The 22,149-nt window shown below is 52.4% G+C and overlaps 1 protein-coding gene across 1 annotated transcript in view; it reads right to left on the bottom strand.

The window, feature by feature from the left end:
* The window catches only part of THOC6 (THO complex subunit 6), a 38,325-nt gene that overhangs the window by 296 nt on the left and 15,880 nt on the right, over positions 1–22,149 (bottom strand). The window contains exons 2-12 of the mRNA XM_077273659.1: positions 17,059–17,174; positions 16,927–16,991; positions 16,672–16,775; positions 16,563–16,603; positions 16,439–16,487; positions 2,169–2,240; positions 1,295–1,397; positions 1,172–1,221; positions 1,009–1,071; positions 808–918; positions 35–163 (exon numbers count right to left, since the gene is read on the bottom strand). Coding sequence (XP_077129774.1) covers positions 35–163; positions 808–918; positions 1,009–1,071; positions 1,172–1,221; positions 1,295–1,397; positions 2,169–2,240; positions 16,439–16,487; positions 16,563–16,603; positions 16,672–16,775; positions 16,927–16,991; positions 17,059–17,174 — 903 coding nt within the window. The remainder of the gene's footprint in view (positions 1–34; positions 164–807; positions 919–1,008; positions 1,072–1,171; positions 1,222–1,294; positions 1,398–2,168; positions 2,241–16,438; positions 16,488–16,562; positions 16,604–16,671; positions 16,776–16,926; positions 16,992–17,058; positions 17,175–22,149) is intronic.

Here is a 22,149-nt window from a genome sequence, read left to right as displayed (position 1 = left end):
TCCATTGCCCCCGTCACCCTCTCATTACTTGTACCTTGTTTTCCTGTGAGATCTCATTGATGCTTAGTGAGTAGATGGAGCATGGAGAGCTCGGGATATGAGCGCGGATGTCTCCGGTTATCTGGCAGTGGTTGATATGTGGTGCCTGCCCCGCAGACAGGATCTGCAAGGGAGAGATAGTGACATGAGAAAGCCAAGAGGTGCGGCAAAACAGAGGCGAGGGCAGGACAGTGGGGGGCAACTGTAAACTGAAGCAAGTAAGACATCGAGGCAGGAGGGGAAAACCACTGGGGCTAGACAGCCGGAAGAGCCATTGAGAGCCCCCGGGGCGAAGACCAGGGAGAGAAGCCTGGGTGAGGAGCTGGCAGAGTAGCCGGGATGGAGAGCCGCCGGTAACAGATAGCGGGATGAGGTGAGCTGCCTGGGCGAGGAGCTGACAGTGTCAGATCGCCAGCAGAGACGCCGGGACGGGAAGAACCGTCAGGGCCAGAAAGCCATCAGTGACACCAGGGCAAGATAGCTGGCAGAGACGCCTGGATGGGGAGAACTGCAGGGACTAGATAGCCAGCAGAGACGCCAGGGCAGGGAGAGCCAGTAGAATGAGGAGAGATGCCTGGGCGAGGAGCTGGAGGAGCCAGATAGCCAGCAGAGACGCCGGGACGGGGAGAACCGTTGGGGCCGGATAGCCAGCAGAGACATGGGGCAGAGAAAGCCACCTGGCCGAGGAACTGGCAGAGCTGGATAGCCAATTACCTGCCGGGACAGGGATCAGGCAGAACATCCGGAGTGCAGTGCGCTCTTACTTACCATGTCCTGATAGAACATCACCTGCTGCTGGCTCTCCATGATTGGGAAGATGGTGGTCGGGGTGACTGAGCGGAGGTGCCATAGTGATAACATGGGGCCCCCACCACAAACCTAAAAGACACCATACAGCACAGCCTAACATCAGGCTTACAGCCGCGCCCCTGAGACACAGCAGCCCCAACTCCACCAATCTGCCCTCACCATCCAGTCAGAGTCAGTAGCCACGCAGCTGATCCACTTGCCGTACTGCGGCCGCGCACACTCCTAAATGAAACACAAAAACATGAAACATATTGGCCAGCACAAGATGGATCAGGCAGAGACAATGGCGGGGTGGAGTCACGAGGGCAGGAGCGGAGCCTACCTCGTATTTGTACATCTCAATCTTGTGTGTCTGTGACCCCGTCCTCAGATCTGAGGAAGAAGAAATGACCGCATAAGAACAAAGTAAGTGAGGGTCCGGGCCACTCAGGACCGCCATACTCACCCCACAGCCTGACCGAGCCGTCCTCACTGCCAGACACGCACTCTCGCTGCTGCTCCCGTAGAGACAGGCAGTGGATGTAATCTTCATGGCCCTGGAGGGTCATCTGTAGAAGACACAGAAGTTACACTGCGGGCAGCACCGGCCACCACCACCCACCTGCCGCCACCACACAACCTGCCATCATCACCCAATCCGCCACCATCACCCAACACGCCACCACCAAACCACAAGCCTCCATCACCCGCCGCCACCACACAACCTGCCATCATCACCCAGCCCGCCATCATCACCCAGCCCGCCACCATCACCCAGCCCGCCACCACCAAACCACAAGCCTCCATCACCCGCCGCCACCACACAACCTGCCATCATCACCCAACACTCCGCCACCACCACCCCACCATCACCCAACACGCCACCACCACACCACTCTCCACCATCACACCACCCGCCACCATCACCCAGCCCGCCGCCACCATCACCCAGCCTGCCACCACCATCACCCGCCATCACACAACACACCACCCGCCACCATCACCCAGCCCGCCACCACCACACCACCCGCCACCATCACCCAACACGCCACCACCAAACCACTCTCCACCATCACCCGCCGCCATCACACAACACACCACCACCACACAACCCGCCACCATCACCCAGCCCGCCACCTGCTGAGCTGATCCCAGCTGGTGAAACCCCGATGCTCCTCCTCTGCACGGACTGACACTCCGTAATCAGCTTACCCCAGGGTCACAGGTCAGCAGACAGCCCCCACATTCCTGAAGCTGGGCTATATGGGGCCATCACAGAGGAGAGGGGTCCACACCAGATCTGGGGGCGGTAGATTGCAGGAGAGGCAAAAATCACTAACCGTAAAAGTCCCCGATTCCAGGTCCATGGTGTGAATGTTACAACTGCCTCCACCGAGCAAGAGCGAGTTATCCTGAGGGGGAAAAGGGGGCGGCAGAAGGTGAGGGTCACCTATATAGAGATGGGGGACACACACAGGAAGTCCTATATAGAGATGGGGAACACACAGGAAGTCCTATATAGAGATGGGGGGGACACACACGGGGCGACCTATATAGAGATGGGGAACACACAGGAAGTCCTATATAGAGATGGGGGGGACACACACGGGGCGACCTATATAGAGATGGGGGGACACACACGGGGCGACCTATATAGAGATGGGGACACACACACGGGGCGACCTATATAGAGATGGGGGGACACACACGGGGCGACCTATATAGAGATGGGGGGACACACACGGGGCGACCTATATAGAGATGGGGGGACACACACGGGGCGACCTATATAGAGATGGGGGGACACACACGGGGCGACCTATATAGAGATGGGGGGACACACACGGGGCGACCTATATAGAGATGGGGGGACACACACGGGGCGACCTATATAGAGATGGGGGACACACACAGGAAGTCCTATATAGAGATGGGGAACACACAGGAAGTCCTATATAGAGATGGGGGGGACACACACGGGGCGACCTATATAGAGATGGGGAACACACAGGAAGTCCTATATAGAGATGGGGGGGACACACATGGGGCGACCTATATAGAGATGGGGGGACACACACGGGGCGACCTATATAGAGATGGGGGGACACACACGGGGCGACCTATATAGAGATGGGGGACACACACAGGAAGTCCTATATAGAGATGGGGAACACACAGGAAGTCCTATATAGAGATGGGGGGGACACACACGGGGCGACCTATATAGAGATGGGGAACACACAGGAAGTCCTATATAGAGATGGGGGGGACACACATGGGGCGACCTATATAGAGATGGGGGGACACACACGGGGCGACCTATATAGAGATGGGGGGACACACACGGGGCGACCTATATAGAGATGGGGGCACACACGTTTAGTCTTCAGAGGGGTTGGGGGGCTGCTTTAATCAGGTAGTGTGTGTATGTACATATGTATACATATTTTGCAGAGGGGCAGTGTGTATGAGTATACACTTTGAAGAGAGATAGTGTGTGTGTACGTATACACATTTTGCAGAGGGGCTGTGTGTGTGTGTGTGTGTATATATATTTTACAGAGGAACAGTGTGTGTATAATATATATATATATATATATATATATATATATATATATATATATATATACATACACATATACATACATACACACACATACACACACACACACACACACACACGCACACACACACACACACACGCACACACACACATACACATACACACACACAAGAGTATAAGCTGAAATTTTCAGCCCATTTTTTTAGGCTGAAAGTGCCGCTCTCGGCTTATACTCGAGTCATTGTCCCAGGGGGTCGGCGGGGGAGGAGGAGCGGCGGCTGTCACATCATACTCACCTGCTGCTGGCGCGGTCTCTGCTTCTCCGATGGTCTCCGGCAGCTCTTTCTGTGTTCAGCGGTCACATTGTACCGCTCATTAAAGTAATGAATACGCACGCGACTCCACTCCCATAGGGTAGAGCGCATATTCATTACTTTAATGAGCGGTACCATGTGACCATTCAGCACTGGAAGGAGCTGCTGCCCCGGGACAACGGAGAAGCAGAGACCGTGCCAGGAGGGGGTGAGTATGATGGGGGAGGGTGAGCCATGCCATATTCACCTGTCCCCTTTCCACCGCCACGCTGTGTCTTCCGCATCCTCTGGCTGTGACATTCAGGTCAGAGGGTGCGATGACGTGTTTAGTGCGCGCCCTCTGCCTGAACAGTCACTGCAGAGAGACATAAGACACAGCGGTGGCGGCGGTGGAATGGGGACAGGTGAATATCACAAGTGTCGGGGACCTGAGCCAGGGGCGACTCCCTCACCTGGCCCCCAGTGACGAGAGGAGAGTATGTCATTTTTATTTTTTTTTAATCGCTGCAGCATCTGGGGCATATTATTATGGAGCATCTTATGGGGCCATTAATAACATTTGTGCAGCATTATATGGGGTGTATTTTGTATGGAGCATCCTATGGATGATTCAATATGGATATTCAAAAACACTTAACCTACTGATGTCTCAATTAATTTTACTTTTATTGGTATCTATTTTTATTTTTTAAATTTACCAGTAGCTTCTGCATTTTTCACCCTAGGCTTATACTGGAGTCATTAAGTTTTCACAGTTTTTTGTGGCAAAATTAGGGGCCTCGGCTTATACTCGGGTATACACAGTATACATACACACACACCATATTTTTCGGACCAGAAGACGCAACCCAAATTGTGGGGTGGAAAATGGCAGAACACAGATTTTTATAAGATAGGGGTTGTTACGCTCCCGCTTGCCTCGCCGCTTGTATCCCGCCATACTTACCACTCTGCGGCGTCCCGGCACGTCCCCGGGCTTCTGCTCCTAGGGGAACCTAGTGTGCGCGTGCACCCGAGAATGACCAGGAGCCGGGCGCGCGCACACTAGGTTCTCCGGCACACGCGCACACTAGGTTCTCCGGCACACGCGCACACTTATCGCGCCGATTCTGGCCGCTCTGCCTGTTACACTCTGTGCCCTGGAGGACTCTCACCCAGAAGGTATTCCGCCGTTTTCCTTATCAGGCCGCCTCGCCTCTTCCTTTTGGCGGAGCCTGATTGTCATGTGTGTTCACATTTGATTCCGTCCTCCTGTCTGCCATTAGAGCAGCCTTATTTGCCTTTAGTCTGTTGTGTGCTTCTCTAGCCTTCTTCCTCACCTGCTCTCTCTCTTTCGTTTATTTATAGTGCCTGGCTTTCAGTGTCTCCTGATTGTCCTTGCTGCCGTGTCTTCTCCATACCAGTTTGTCCTTGCCTCCATTCAGTCCTAGTCTCCTTTACCCCTGCCGTCCTCAGCATTGATACCGTCCTCTCAGTCCTCCCTGTGCTCTCTCCGTGGCTACCTGCATCTCCGTGCTGTCCTTATTCCTGCGCTCCAGCCGTGTAACGCTCTCTCCTGTACCTCTCCGCTTGGTACTAGCTGCCGCGGCAGTAGTCTCCCTTGGGCCTGCCCCTAACGCTCCCTGTATAGGGGTTGGTCCACTCGCCCTAGGAAGGTTCACTGTTGCCGTCTAGCGGGTCCACCTTTTGGAGTTCCTCTAGCGTTCTCACAGGAGTCCATCTTATTGTCCAAATTTAAAGGTATCTTACATGAGAGCTGGCGGGGTCACAGAAGGCAGGGTCCGTTCCTCAGGAAGCCGGCGGCGGCAGAAGTGGGGCAATGCTGCAGTCCCGGGGTGTGATGCTGCGGGTCCGGTGTCAGCGGTAAGGCAGAGCTGGAGAAGGGTCCCATCCTCAGGATGCCGGCGGCGGCAGAAGTGGGGGCAATGCTGCAGTCCCGGGGTACGATGCTGCGGATCATGGAGCACGGTCCCTTCTTCACGATGCTGGCGGCAGAAATTTGGCGACGCCGTGGCTCGGTGTCCACGGGGAGCAGAGCCGAGTGCATCACAAGTTTCCCTGCGGCCATCTTTCTGAAGCCGTGGGCCGCCGAAGGCTTCATGAAAATGGCCAACGGAGTCCACACGTGAGCAGATTGAGATCTCGGTGGCCATTTTCCTGAAGCTGAGTGCTGCCGAAATTTCAATCTGCGCACACGCAGCACCTCTGGTGGCCATTTTCCTGAAGCCTCCGGCGACCCACGGCTTCAGGAAAATGGCCGCAGGGAAACCGGTGATGCACTCTGCTCACTGTGGACACCGGGCTGTGGCGCCACCACATTTCTGCCACCGGCATCCTGAAGAAGGGACGCTGCTCAGGTGCACTCTGCACCACCCACCGCCGCAGCATCTCCACACCTCTGCCGCAACCCCCCGGTAAGCCTGCGTTTGACTATAAGATGCACCCTCCATTTTCCTCCCAAATTTTTTGGGAAAAAGTGCGTCATAGTCCAAAAAAACGGATTACTTACCGGTAATACTCTGTTACAGAGCCACAACAGCACCCACTTGAGAGAGGAGATCCACCCTAGGAACAGGAAACCCTATGGAGAGATAAAAGGGGCGGTCCCCCTCGCTCCCACAGTTGGGTTACAGAGAACGAGAGGAACCACCCAATAGTTTTATTAGGCAATCCAGTATTGTTATTCATATTTAATTAACTTAAGTATGACTAACTACAAGAACCATTCACCCTAATCAGTGCTCTTATGCAAAATAACTTATTAGGGAGGGAAGTGAGTGGGTGCTGTCGTGGCTCTATAAAAGAGCATTACCGGTAAGTAATCTGTTTTTTTCTCTTCGCCACGACATCACCCACTTGAGAGACTTTCAGAGATAGTCACTGGGGGGGGGGGGGGGGGGGGGATCACCGTGTTAAGAACTGATCTACCGAAAGACAAGTCAGATGAGGCAGATAAATCCAATCTATAGTGAGTATAAAAGGTAGTAGGAGAAGACCAAGTTGCGGCCTTACAAATTAGTTCTATTGGGACCTCCGCTCTTTCAGCCCAGGATGATGCTATCTCCCGGGTGGAGTGTGCCCTTACGATCTCAGGCGGATTCTCCTCTTTTGACGAATAAGCCAGGCATATTGCGTCCCGAATCCACCGGGATAACGTACTTTTCGTGACTCCAGATCCTTTCTTATGGCGCTGGAAGGAAACAAAGAGAGCCCTGCTCTTCGTCCAGGGGCTAGTTCTGTCTAGGTAAGCTATTATGGCCCTTCGTACATCTAGTGTATGGTATCTTTCCTCTTCCTGAGTTGCGGGGTTACTATAGAAGGAAGGGAGATTTCTTGAGACCTATGGAATTTGGTACCTACTTTAGGCAAGTAAGAAGGGTCTGTTTTTAGGACAATTCTATCCTGGAATATTGACAGAAAGGAAGGATCTATTGACAATGCCTGAATGTCACCTACTCTTCTTGCTGATACTAGCGCAACAAGAAGAGCTGTCTTAAGGGAGACATATTTTATGGGAGACGTATTTTATGTGGGCTGAGTGCAGTGGCTCGAATGGGTGCCGTTAAGGCTTCGAGGACTAGATTAAGATCCCATGGCGGTATGTGGGGAATCTGGACTGGTTCTGACCTTTGGCATGCTGAAATAAATTGGGCTATCCACCTGTCTCCTGCAATATTGTGACTATATAAGGCTCCTAGAGCAGAAACTCGTACTTTCAAAGTACTAACTGATAGGTCTAAATCACGCCCTCTTTGGAGAAACTCTAAGATAGCGGAAATGGGAATTTCTTTTGACAGAGCTGCTGGGTAGAAACTAAGAAATTTTCTCCATACCCTTACATATATAGTTGTTGTAGTTCTTTTCCTACTTAGTAGAAGGGTATCAATTAGTTTATCTGAAAAACCTCTTAGCTTTAGTAGCTGCCTCTCCAATTCCAGGCTGTCAGCCGTAGGCCCTTCACATGAGGGTGGTTGAAGGGGCCCTGGGAGAGAAGATCCTGAACTTCTGGGAGAATCCATGGACCAGAGATTGACATAGCTCTGAGGCAGGAAAACCATGGTCTCTTGGGCCAGAATGGTGCTATTAGAATCACGTTTGCTCTGTCCTTCCTTATCACTGTTGGAAGGAGTATCAATGGAGGAAATGCATATGCTTGCCGGAATGACCACGGAACTTGGAGGGCATCGAGGATATTGGGGTTGTCGGTCAGAAACAGTGAAGCAAACTTTTTGATTTGTCTGACGCTCCTTGTTGCGAAAAGGTCTATTTCGGGTGTGTCCCATTTCTCGGTTATCATTGTGAAGATGTGACGGCTGAGTACCCACTCTCCTTGGTGGAGGGAGTGACGGCTGAGAAAATCTACTTTTGAATTGTCCCCTCCTCTGACATGCAGTGCTGACAAGGATAGATGTTTCTCGGCTATAGATAGGATGTTGTCTGCTATAGACATGAGAGCTCCTGATCTCGTTCCTCCTTGATGATGGATGTAGGCGACGGATGTCATGTTGTCTGATAGTATTCTTGTGTGTGTTCCTTGTAACTGCAGAAGGAATTTACATATGACGTGATAGATGGCTTTTAGTTCCCTTTCATTAGATGAATCTTCTGACTCGCTAATAGACCATTGTCCTTGAACTATCTGATCACCTAGATGTGCTCCCCAACCACTAGGACTGGCATCAGTAAAAATTGTTTTTGAGGGTTTAACCACCCAAGGGACCCCACCTACAAGATGATTTGGGTCTAGCCACCAAGTCAGGGACTCGATTACTTCTATTGGTAGGGATAGACGACTTCCTAAATGACCCTGTAGTCCCTCTCCTTCCTGTAGTATGGTATAATGCAGCCGTCTAGTATGGAATTGAGCCCATGGGACAGCCGGAATGCATGATGTGAAGGAACCAAGAAGGGACATGCCTTCCCTGAGGGAGATTACAGGGTTATTAATTACGGATTGTACTTTATTGTTTATTGTTAACTGTTTGGATTCTGGAAGGAAACACCTCTGACTTACGGAGTCTAAGAGAAGACCTAGGAATGTTTGGCGGGTTGTTGGAGACAATCTGGATTTTTCCCAATTAATTAACCATCCCAATTCCTGCAGGGATGAAATCGTATTAAACAGGCGCTGCTGACACTGTGAAGGGGAATTTCCCACCACTAAAAGGTCATCTACGTATGGGACTATGAGGGTATCTTTTAACCTTAAGCATGACATCACTTCTGACATTAATTTGGTGAAGACCCTGGGAGCTATTGACAGTCCAAAGGGCATTGCTGTATATTGGAAATGACATACTTGTCCTTCCATCATGACCGCCACACGAAGATACTGCTGATGTTCGATATAAATTGGTAGATGGTAATACGCATCTTTTAGGTCGAGGTCCACCATAAAGTACCTGGCAAACAGAAGTTTTACAGTGGATCGGATAGACTCCATCTTGGAAGTTTGGTTTTCTAAGAAGATATTCAATTTCTTAAGATTTATTAGAGTTCTATATGACCCATCTGGCTTTGGAACCAAAAATAAAGGGGAGTAAAATCCCTTTCCCCTCTGGTGAAACGCGACTTCTACTAAGACCCCTTTGGATAGATTTATTATTTCCTGCTCCAAAAACTCCTGTTGAGATTGAGATTTTAGAGAAGTCAACAGGAATGCGTCCGGAGGGACTCGGGCAAATTTTAATTTTAGGCCTGAAGTTACGAGGCTAGTTGCCCATGAGTTGGATGTTACTATTCCCCATTGTTGGGAGAAAAAAAGACAATCTACCACCCACTGGTAAATCTGTCCTAATGTGGCTAGTCATCCATTTTAAATGGACATTTTCCGAAAAATGCACCTTCTTGTTTGGTATCTCTACTGGCCCAGCGGTCCTGGTTTCTAAAATCCTTTCTCTTATTAAATACGGGTTTCCGGAATGCTCTCCTATAAGATGGAAAATAATTATTAGGGAATCCCTTTTTCCTCTCGCCCACTTTGGTGAGAATTTCGTCTAGTTTTGTACCAAACAGGTACTCACCCTGGCATGGTAGGCCACAGTTTAGATTTCGTTTGAGGATCTCCTTTCCAACCCTTTAGCCAAAGTGCTCGGCGTGCTGCGTTGGTCAGGCCTGCTGATATGGCTGCTAAACGAATAGTCAGCAGATGAATCCGCCAGGAAGGCTGTAGCGCCTCTAATCAAAGGTATGGAAGAGATGAGATTATCTCTGGAGAGACCGCCTTTTAAACCTTCCTCTAGATCGTTTAACCAGACTAACATGGATCTTGCCGGTTTACATGTCCCTGTACATGATTCCCGTGACCTCTTTAGAAGGGAGTCAGCTTTACAATCCAGTGGGTGCTGTAAGGAACCCGAGTCCTCTACTGGTAGTAAAGATTTTCTGGACGTGGATGCTACTGCAGCATCTACTTTTGGGGCTTTTGGCCATGTAGACAAATCCTCATCATTAAAGGGATAGCGCCTTTTGGATGATGAAGGTGACCCTTTTTGCCCCTGGCTTTCCCATTTCTTTTGACCAAATTTTTGATTGCTGCTATTACTGGAAAGGTTGGTCTTTTTTCTCTGATAAGCCTGCGAACATGATGTCCTGTGGCGTTTTGGGGTCTTTAATACCCATGGTGTCTCGGACAGATTTAACGAGATTATCAATGCTTTCTGTTGGAAAGCATGTGTCTTGTTCACCTTCTGAGGAAAGGTATTCCTGGGAAATATCGTCATTATCAGTAGAATGGTCGGACTTTGGTGAATCATATTTTTTCCTGGTTGTAACTTCTGGAATACTATCCAAACCCCTTAAGGCTCGTAATTCCTCTGTGATCATTAGTCGAATACCTTCTGACCTTACTGAGGATTCTTCACGTAAGGTGGACTCATTCCATGGGTGACACATCCTTTCTCTGTAACTATCCGGGAGCATAAAGCACATTGTTTGTGCTTAGATTTCTCAGTTCTTTTTGCCTAGGGTGCATAGAAGAAAGAGGGAACAACAATCGGCTTCATAGGGTGGAATACACACTCACCCCAGCGAAGCTTTCGGTCAAGGTACCGGCTGAAGAGGAGGAGACGGAGGCACAGGCTGAGAGGTAGATCGATCGGATCTCTTGTCTTTAGCGCTCCTTGTGGAGGATCTGCTCTGCCTGGAGCGTCCGCTGCTGCTTGTAAAGAAGGCACCGCTGAGTCCTTAGGAGAAGACATGCTGGACACCAGAGTATCACCGCCGGTGTCTTTTTATAATGGAAGCCGCCATCTTCTTCCTGTGGCACCAGAAGTACTTGTCACTTCCGGGTCGCGGCCACGTTGTATGTGCCTGCGCATTGTCGCTGTCCCCAGCGGAAGCGCCGTCTCTCCTCCTCATTCACCCCGGAAGCTTTCACATCACTTCCGGTGTAAGACACACCGGGCCACACGACCGCAAGTGCGCCGGCCGAGCACGGCATAGCAACGCGCTTACCTGCGTGTTTTCGCCCGCCGCAGGCCACGAGAAGACGCTCTTCCTCCGTGAGCCAGGCGACTCCCCGAACCTGGCCTCATGGCGCCTGCCAGCAGAGGGGGGAGCTGAAGACAGGACCCCCGACAATGTTCCCAGCTCTGGAGCCCTTGCCGTCCTCAAGGTAACCGCGCAAGCGGCATCCAGGCTAGGCATCCTCTTCTCTCCATGAGTTCCCTTAGGGACAGGAAACCAACTGTGGGAGCGAGGGGGCGGCCCCTTTATCTCTCCATAGGGTTTCCTGTTCCCAGGGGCAGATCCCCTCTCTCAAGTGGGTGCTGTCGTGGCGAAGAGAAAATACGGTATTATATGGTATATTTAGTAGAGGGGCCGTGTGTGTAACGGGAGAATTGTGCAGGTCTTCTGTGATGAGCTGTTAGATTGCCTTCTGAGCTCGGTGATTCCCTTGCCTGATTTGGAGGGGTGAGGAATTGTCGGCATCTTCAATATCCTAACTTCTGGAAGATCCTTCGCGGGTGCGGTGCCATCTGCAGCCCTCCCATCGTACTTACTATATGTGTTGTGCAAAGGTGAGAACATTACCTGACAGTAAACTGATTATTTGGGTACCTGCACTATTGCGCCCCTCTCTTTACCTTTTCTAAATTGCCGTATTGGCACTTTATGATAAATAAGTGGGTTTTGGGTTGTCGTTTCGGCACGCGGTCTCTAAAAGGTTCGCCATCACTGACCTATGCAGTGATGGAGGGCGAACTATACAGTGGTGATGGGGGGACACACACTGGGCAACCTACACAAAGATGGGAGGGACACATACAGGGTGACCTATATAGACACGGGGGGAGGGACACGGGGTGACCTACACAGGGATCTATAGAGATGGGGAGGAGATACAGGGATCTATAGAGATGGGGGAGGAGATACAGGGATCTATAGAGATGGGGAGGAGATACAGGGATCTATAGAGATGGGGGAGGAGATACAGGGATCTATAGAGATGGGGGAGGAGATACAGGGATCATAGAGATGGGGAGGAGATACAGGGATCATAGAGGTGGGGGAGGAGATACAGGGATCTATAGAGATGGGGAGGAGATACAGGGATCATAGAGATGGGGGAGGAGATACAGGGATCAGAGATGGAGGAGGAGATACAGGGATCATAGAGGTGGGGGAGGAGATACAGGGATCTATAGAGATGGGGGAGGAGATACAGGGATCTATAGAGATGGGGGAGGAGATACAGGGATCTATAGAGATGGGGGAGGAGATACAGGGATCTATAGAGATGGGGAGGAGATACAGGGATCATAGAGATGGGGAGGAGATGCAGGGATCATAGAGATGGGGAGGAGATACAGGGATCTATAGAGATGGGGGAGGAGATACAGGGATCTATAGAGATGGGGGAGGAGATACAGGGATCTATAGAGATGGGGAGGAGATACAGGGATCATAGAGATGGGGGGAGGAGATACAGGGATCTATAGAGATGGGGGAGGAGATACAGGGATCTATAGAGATGGGTGAGGAGATACAGGGATCTATAGAGATGGGGGAGGAGATACAGGGATCTATAGAGATGGGGGAGGAGATACAGGGATCTATAGAGATGGGGAGGAGATACAGGGATCATAGAGATGGGGAGGAGATACAGGGATCAGAGATGGGGGAGGAGATACAGGGATCTATAGAGATGGGGGAGGAGATACAGGGATCTATAGAGATGGGGGAGGAGATACAGGGATCATAGAGATGGGGGAGGAGATACAGGGATCTATAGAGATGGGGGAGGAGATACAGGGATCTATAGAGATGGGGGAGGAGATACAGGGATCTATAGAGATGGGGGAGGAGATACAGGGATCTATAGAGATGGGGGAGGAGATACAGGGATCATAGAGGTGGGGGAGGAGATACAGGGATCATAGAGAAGGGGGAGGAGATACAGGGATCATAGAGGTGGGGGAGGAGATACAGGGATCTATAGAGATGGGGGAGGAGATACAGGGATCTATAGAGATGGGGGAGGAGATACAGGGATCTATAGAGATGGGGAGGAGATACAGGGATCTATAGAGATGGGGGAGGAGATACAGGGATCTATAGAGATGGGGAGGAGATGCAGGGATCATAGAGATGGGGAGGAGATACAGGGATCTATAGAGATGGGGAGGAGATGCAGGGATCATAGAGATGGGGAGGAGATACAGGGATCTATAGAGATGGGGGAGGAGATACAGGGATCTATAGAGATGGGTGAGGAGATACAGGGATCTATAGAGATGGGGAGGAGATACAGGGATCTATAGAGATGGGGGAGGAGATACAGGGATCTATAGAGATGGGGAGGAGATACAGGGATCATAGAGATGGGGAGGAGATACAGGGATCAGAGATGGGGGAGGAGATACAGGGATCATAGAGATGGGGGAGGAGATACAGGGATCTATAGAGATGGGGGAGGACATACAGGGATCTATAGAGATGGGGGAGGAGATACAGGGATCATAGAGGTGGGGAGGAGATACAGGGATCATAGAGATGGGGGGGAGGAGATACAGGGATCTATAGAGATGGGGGAGGAGATACAGGGATCTATAGAGATGGGGAGGAGATACAGGGATCTATAGAGATGGGGGAGGAGATACAGGGATCTATAGAGATGGGGGAGGAGATACAGGGATCATAGAGATGAGGGAGGAGATACAGGGATCATAGAGATGGGGGAGGAGATACAGGGATCTATAGAGATGGGGGAGGAGATACAGGGATCTATAGAGATGGGGGAGGAGATACAGGGATCTATAGAGATGGGGGAGGAGATACAGGGATCTATAGAGATGGGGAGGAGATACAGGGATCATAGAGATGGGGGAGGAGATACAGGGATCAGAGATGGGGGAGGAGATACAGGGATCATAGAGATGGGGGGAGGAGATACAGGGATCATAGAGATGAGGGAGGAGATACAGGGATCATAGAGATGGGGGAGGAGATACAGGGATCATAGAGATGAGGGAGGAGATACAGGGATCATAGAGATGGGGGGAGGAGATACAGGGATCATAGAGATGGGGGAGGAGATACAGGGATCATAGAGATGGGGGAGGAGATACAGGGATCTATAGAGATGGGGGAGGAGATACAGGGATCTATAGAGATGGGGGAGGAGATACAGGGATCTATAGAGATGGGGAGGAGATACAGGGATCTATAGAGATGGGGGAGGAGATACAGGGATCTATAGAGATGGGGGAGGAGATACAGGGATCTATAGAGATGGGGGAGGAGATACAGGGATCATAGAGGTGGGGGAGGAGATACAGGGATCTATAGAGATGGGGGAGGAGATACAGGGATCTATAGAGATGGGGGAGGAGATACAGGGATCATAGAGGTGGGGGAGGAGATACAGGGATCATAGAGGTGGGGGAGGAGATACAGGGATCTACAGAGATGGGGGAGGAGATACAGGGATCTACAGAGATGGGGGAGGAGATACAGGGATCATAGAGATGGGGGAGGAGATACAGGGATCATAGAGATGGGGGAGGAGATACAGGGATCATAGAGGTGGGCGAGTAGATACAGGGATCTATAGAGATGGGGAGGAGATACAGGGCTCATAGATGGGGGAGGAGATACAGGGATCTACAGAGATGGGGGAGGAGATACAGGGATCATAGAGATGGGGGAGGAGATACAGGGATCATAGAGAAGGGGGAGGAGATACAGGGATCATAGAGGTGGGGGAGGAGATACAGGGATCTATAGAGATGGGGAGGAGATACAGGGATCATAGAGGTGGGAGGAGATACAGGGATCATAGAGATGGGGGAGGAGATACAGGGATCATAGAGATGGGGGAGGAGATACAGGGATCATAGAGATGGGGGAGGAGATACAGGGATCTATAGAGATGGGGGAGGAGATACAGGGATCTATAGAGATGGGGGAGGAGATACAGGGATCTATAGAGATGGGGGAGGAGATACAGGGATCTATAGAGATGGGGGAGGAGATACAGGGATCTATAGAGATGGGGGAGGAGATACAGGGATCTATAGAGATGGGGGAGGAGATACAGGGATCTATAGAGATGGGGGAGGAGATACAGGGATCTATAGAGATGGGGGAGGACATACAGGGATCTATAGACACGGGGGGAGGGACACGGGGTGACCTACACAGGGATCATAGAGAAGTGGAAGGAGATACAGGGATCTATAGAGATGGGGGAGGAGATACAGGGATCATAGAGATGGGGGAGGAGATACAGGGATCAGAGAGATGGGGGAGGAGATACAGGGATCTATAGAGATGGGGGGAGGAGATACAGGGATCATAGAGATGGGGGGAGGAGATACAGGGATTATAGAGATAGGGGGAGGAGATACAGGGATCATAGAGATGGGGGGAGGAGATACAGGGATCATAGAGGTGGGAGGAGATACAGGGATCATAGAGAAGGGGGAGGAGATACAGGGATATATAGAGATGGGGGAGGAGATACAGGGATCATAGAGATGGGGGGAGGAGATACAGGGATCATAGAGATGGGGGGAGGAGATACAGGGATCATAGAGATGGGGGAGAAGATACAGGGATCATAGAGAAGGGGGAGGAGATACAGGGATCTATAGAGATGGGGGAGGAGATACAGGGATCTATAGAGATGGGGGAGGAGATACAGGGATCATAGAGATGGGGGAGGAGATACAGGGATCATAGAGATGGGGGGAGGAGATACAGGGATCTATAGAGATGGGGGGAGGAGATACAGGGATCATAGAGATGGGGAGGAGATACAGGGATCATAGAGATGAGGGAGGAGATACAGGGATCATAGAGATGAGGGAGGAGATACAGGGATCATAGAGATGGGGGAGGAGATACAGGGATCTATAGAGAAGGGGGAGGAGATACAAGGGTCTATACAGAGATGGGGGAGGAGATACAGGGATCATAGAGATGGGGGAGGAGATACAGGGATCATAGAGATGAGGGAGGAGATACAGGGATCATAGAGATGGGGGAGGAGATACAGGGATCATAGAGATGGGGGAGGAGATACAGGGATCTATAGAGATGGGGGAGGAGATACAAGGGTCTATACAGAGATGGGGGAGGAGATACAGGGATCATAGAGATGGGGGAGGAGATACAAGGGTCTCTACAGAGATGGGAGGGAACACGGGAACTTTATGCACATTGGTAGTAGGTCTCAGGGCCAGGAGCAGACTAGTTATATACAGGGGTCTGAGGGTGCGGTGCCCACCTTCTGGTTAATGATGAGACTGTTGATCTCCGGGGTCTCCAGGCTGTTCCTATAGGCAGAAGGAGGTGCGGTCAGTGTGGAGGGTGAGGGCCACTAATGAGTAAATACAAGACAGGGCGCTCACCTGGAGAAGGGGGCCGGGCGGCTCCATGCTTCCACACAGCCCTACACAAGAACAGTGAACAGTAAGTGGGGCTGCACTGCCAGGATACCTCAGGAAATAGGGGGCTTACCTTCTTACAGATGTCGCTCCAGAGCCAGCCCTTCACCTCATTTCCCCCCGCGCTGATCAGATGACGTTCAGTTGAGGTCAAACTGTACACGGGGCCTGAGTGGGCTGCAACAAACATCATCAAGGACCCCCACACAGAAAGGAGCCCCCCACAGTGACCCCAGATAGACAGAAAACCCCAAAATGACCCCCATAATCGTGAAGACCCCTCCAAATGACTCCCATGCAGGTAGAGACCCCCACAGGCGGTGATTACCTTGGATGATTGCTGTTGGCTCCTTGTTCTGCTCCTTGGCCTCTGAGCTGAGAGCTGACGAGAGACTAATAGAGACAAGCATTAATATTCAGGAGCACCCCAATACTGTGCCCGGGGTCCGCACCCCCTCACCTGAACACCCCGATTTCTCCCAGGTTGTTGCCAACAGCAAGAAACTTGCCGCAAGGAGAGAAGCTCTGACTGAAGATCGTCATGTGGAGAAGCTCGAGCGAGCGGGAGACATCCACCTGCGGAGAACGTGGGAGAGGTAAGAGTGACATCCCCTACTACAACCCCCAACATCTGGCACTGCAACCTCGGCCCAATGCCCAGTGACATTACGCAACCTCGGCCCATTCCCTGTAACGTCACTGCAGCCTCACCCCATGAGGTCTCCAGAGCCTCGGCCAATGCCCCGTGACGTCACTACAGCCTCGGCCAATGCCACGTGACATTGCCGCAGCCTCACCCCATGACGTCACCGCAGCCTCAGCCCATGCCCCGTGACATACCCACAGCCTCAGCCCATGCCCCGTAACATCACCGCAGCCCTGGCCCATGCCCCGTGATGTCACCACAGCCTCGGCCAATGCCACGTGATGTCACCGCAGCCTCGGCCAATGCCCCGTGATGTCACCGCAGCCTCGGCCAATGCCCCGTGACATACCCACAGCCTCGACCCATGCCCCGTAACATCTCCACAGCCTCAGCCAATGCCCCGTGACGTCACCGCAGCCTCGGCCAATGCCACGTGATGTCACCATAGCCTCGGCCAATGCCCCGTGACATACCCACAGCCTCGACCCATGCCCCGTAACATCTCCACAGCCTCAGCCAATGCCCCGTGACGTCACCGCAGCCTCGGCCAATGCCACGTGATGTCACCGCAGCCTCGGCCAATGCCACGTGATGTCACCGCAGCCTCGGCCAATGCCACGTGATGTCACCGCAGCCTCGGCCAATGCCCCGTGACATACCCACAGCCTCGACCCATGATACATGACGTCACCGCAGCCTCGGCCCATGCCCCGTGACATACCCACAGCCTCAGCCCATGCCCCGTAACATCACCGCAGCCCTGGCCCATGCCCCGTGATGTCACCACAGCCTCGGCCAATGCCACGTGATGTCACCGCAGCCTCGGCCAATGCCCCGTGATGTCACCGCAGCCTCGGCCAATGCCCCGTGACATACCCACAGCCTCGACCCATGCCCCGTAACATCGCCGCAGCCTCACCCCATGACATCTCCACAGCCTCAGCCAATGCCCCGTGATGTCACCGCAGCCTCGGCCAATGCCACGTGATGTCACCGCAGCCTCGGCCAATGCCCCGTGACATACCCACAGCCTCGACCCATGCCCCGTAACATCACCGCAGCCCTGGCCCATGCCCCGTGGCATTACAGCAGCCTTGGCCCATTCCCTGTCACGTCACCACAGCTAGGCCCATGCCCGTGATGTCACCGCAGCCTAGGCCAATGCTCCATGACATCCCCGCAGCCTCAGCCCATGCCCCGTGACGTAACCACAACCTTGGCCCATGCCCTGTGACGTCCTAGCACATCCGGGCACATTACACATCACACGTGACATCACAGCCCGACCTCACTATACATCCGGGCACATTACACATCACACGTGACGTCACAGCCCGACCTCACTACACATCCGGGCACATTACACATCACACGTGACATCACAGCCCCGACCTCACTACACATCCGGGCACATTACACATCACACGTGACATCACAGCCCGACCTCACTATACATCCGGGCACATTACACACCACACGTGACATCACAGCCCGACCTCACTACACATCCGGGCACATTACACATCACACGTGACATCACAGCCCGACCTCACTACACATCCGGGCACATTACACACCACACGTGACATCACAGCCCGACCTCACTACACATCCGGGCACATTACACACCACACGTGACATCACAGCCCCGACCTCACTACACATCCGGGCACATTACACACCACACGTGACGTCACAGCCCGACCTCACTACACATCCGGGCACATTACACATCACACGTGACATCACAGCCCCGACCTCACTACACATCCGGGCACATTACACATCACACGTGACATCACAGCCCGACCTCACTACACATCCGGGCACATTACACATCACACGTGACATCACAGCCCCGACCTCACTACACATCCGGGCACATTACACACCACACGTGACATCACAGCCCGACCTCACTACACATCCGGGCACATTACACATCACACGTGACATCACAGCCCGACCTCACTACACATCCGGGCACATTACACATCACACGTGACATCACAGCCCGACCTCACTACACATCCGGGCACATTACACATCACACGTGACATCACAGCCCGACCTCACTACACATCCGGGCACATTACACATCACACGTGACATCACAGCCCGACCTCACTACACATCCGGGCACATTACACATCACACGTGACATCACAGCCCGACCTCACTACACATCCGGGCACATTACACACCACACGTGACATCACAGCCCGACCTCACTACACATCCGGGCACATTACACACCACACGTGACATCACAGCCCGACCTCACTACACATCCGGGCACATTACACATCACACGTGACATCACAGCCCGACCTCACTACACATCCGGGCACATTACACATCACACGTGACATCACAGCCCGACCTCACTACACATCCGGGCACATTACACACCACACGTGACATCACAGCCCGACCTCACTACACATCCGGGCACATTACACATCACACGTGACGTCACAGCCCGACCTCACTATACATCCGGGCACATTACACATCACACGTGACATCACAGCCCGACCTCACTACACATCCGGGCACATTACACATCACACGTGACATCACAGCCCGACCTCACTACACATCCGGGCACATTACACACCACACGTGACATCACAGCCCGACCTCACTACACATCCGGGCACATTACACATCACACGTGACATCACAGCCCGACCTCACTATACATCCGGGCACATTACACATCACACGTGACATCACAGCCCGACCTCACTATACATCCGGGCACATTACACATCACACGTGACATCACAGCCCGACCTCACTACACATCCGGGCACATTACACATCACACGTGACGTCACAGCCCGACCTCACTACACATCCGGGCACATTACACATCACACGTGACATCACAGCCCGACCTCACTATACATCCGGGCACATTACACATCACACGTGACATCACAGCCCGACCTCACTACACATCCGGGCACATTACACATCACACGTGACATCACAGCCCGACCTCACTACACATCCGGGCACATTACACACCACACGTGACATCACAGCCCGACCTCACTACACATCCGGGCACATTACACATCACACGTGACATCACAGCCCCGACCTCACTACACATCCGGGCACATTACACATCACACGTGACATCACAGCCCCGACCTCACTACACATCCGGGCACATTACACATCACACGTGACGTCACAGCCCCGACCTCACTACACATCCGGGCACATTACACATCACACGTGACATCACAGCCCGACCTCACTACACATCCGGGCACATTACACATCACACGTGACATCACAGCCCGACCTCACTACACATCCGGGCACATTACACATCACACGTGACATCACAGCCCGACCTCACTATACATCCGGGCACATTACACATCACACGTGACATCACAGCCCCGACCTCACTATACATCCGGGCACATTACACATCACACGTGACATCACAGCCCGACCTCACTACACATCCGGGCACATTACACACCACACGTGACATCACAGCCCGACCTCACTACACATCCGGGCACATTACACACCACACGTGACATCACAGCCCGACCTCACTATACATCCGGGCACATTACACATCACACGTGACATCACAGCCCGACCTCACTACACATCCGGGCACATTATACATCACACGTGACATCACAGCCCGACCTCACTACACATCCGGGCACATTACACATCACACGTGACATCACAGCCCGACCTCACTATACATCCGGGCACATTACACACCACACGTGACATCACAGCCCGACCTCACTACACATCCGGGCACATTACACATCACACGTGACGTCACAGCCCGACCTCACTATACATCCGGGCACATTACACACCACACGTGACATCACAGCCCGACCTCACTACACATCCGGGCACATTACACATCACACGTGACATCACAGCCCGACCTCACTACACATCCGGGCACATTACACATCACACGTGACATCACAGCCCGACCTCACTACACATCCGGGCACATTACACACCACACGTGACATCACAGCCCGACCTCACTACACATCCGGGCACATTACACATCACACGTGACATCACAGCCCGACCTCACTACACATCCGGGCACATTACACATCACACGTGACATCACAGCCCGACCTCACTACACATCCGGGCACATTACACATCACACGTGACATCACAGCCCGACCTCACTACACATCCGGGCACATTACACACCACACGTGACATCACAGCCCGACCTCACTATACATCCGGGCACATTACACATCACACGTGACATCACAGCCCGACCTCACTACACATCCGGGCACATTACACATCACACGTGACATCACAGCCCGACCTCACTATACATCCGGGCACATTACACATCACACGTGACATCACAGCCCGACCTCACTACACATCCGGGCACATTACACATCACACGTGACATCACAGCCCGACCTCACTACACATCCGGGCACATTACACATCACACGTGACATCACAGCCCGACCTCACTATACATCCGGGCACATTACACACCACACGTGACGTCACAGCCCGACCTCACTACACATCCGGGCACATTACACATCACACGTGACATCACAGCCCGACCTCACTACACATCCGGGCACATTACACATCACACGTGACATCACAGCCCGACCTCACTACACATCCGGGCACATTACACATCACACGTGACGTCACAGCCCGACCTCACTACACATCCGGGCACATTACACATCACACGTGACATCACAGCCCCGACCTCACTACACATCCGGGCACATTACACACCACACGTGACATCACAGCCCGACCTCACTACACATCCGGGCACATTACACATCACACGTGACGTCACAGCCCGACCTCACTACACATCCGGGCACA

The sequence above is a fragment of the Ranitomeya variabilis genome, chromosome 7, assembly GCF_051348905.1.
Source record: "Ranitomeya variabilis isolate aRanVar5 chromosome 7, aRanVar5.hap1, whole genome shotgun sequence".
Taxonomy (NCBI): Eukaryota; Metazoa; Chordata; class Amphibia; order Anura; family Dendrobatidae; genus Ranitomeya; species Ranitomeya variabilis.
The sequence above is the reverse complement of the archived record's forward strand: the minus strand, read 5'-3'. Positions and strand labels throughout refer to the sequence as shown.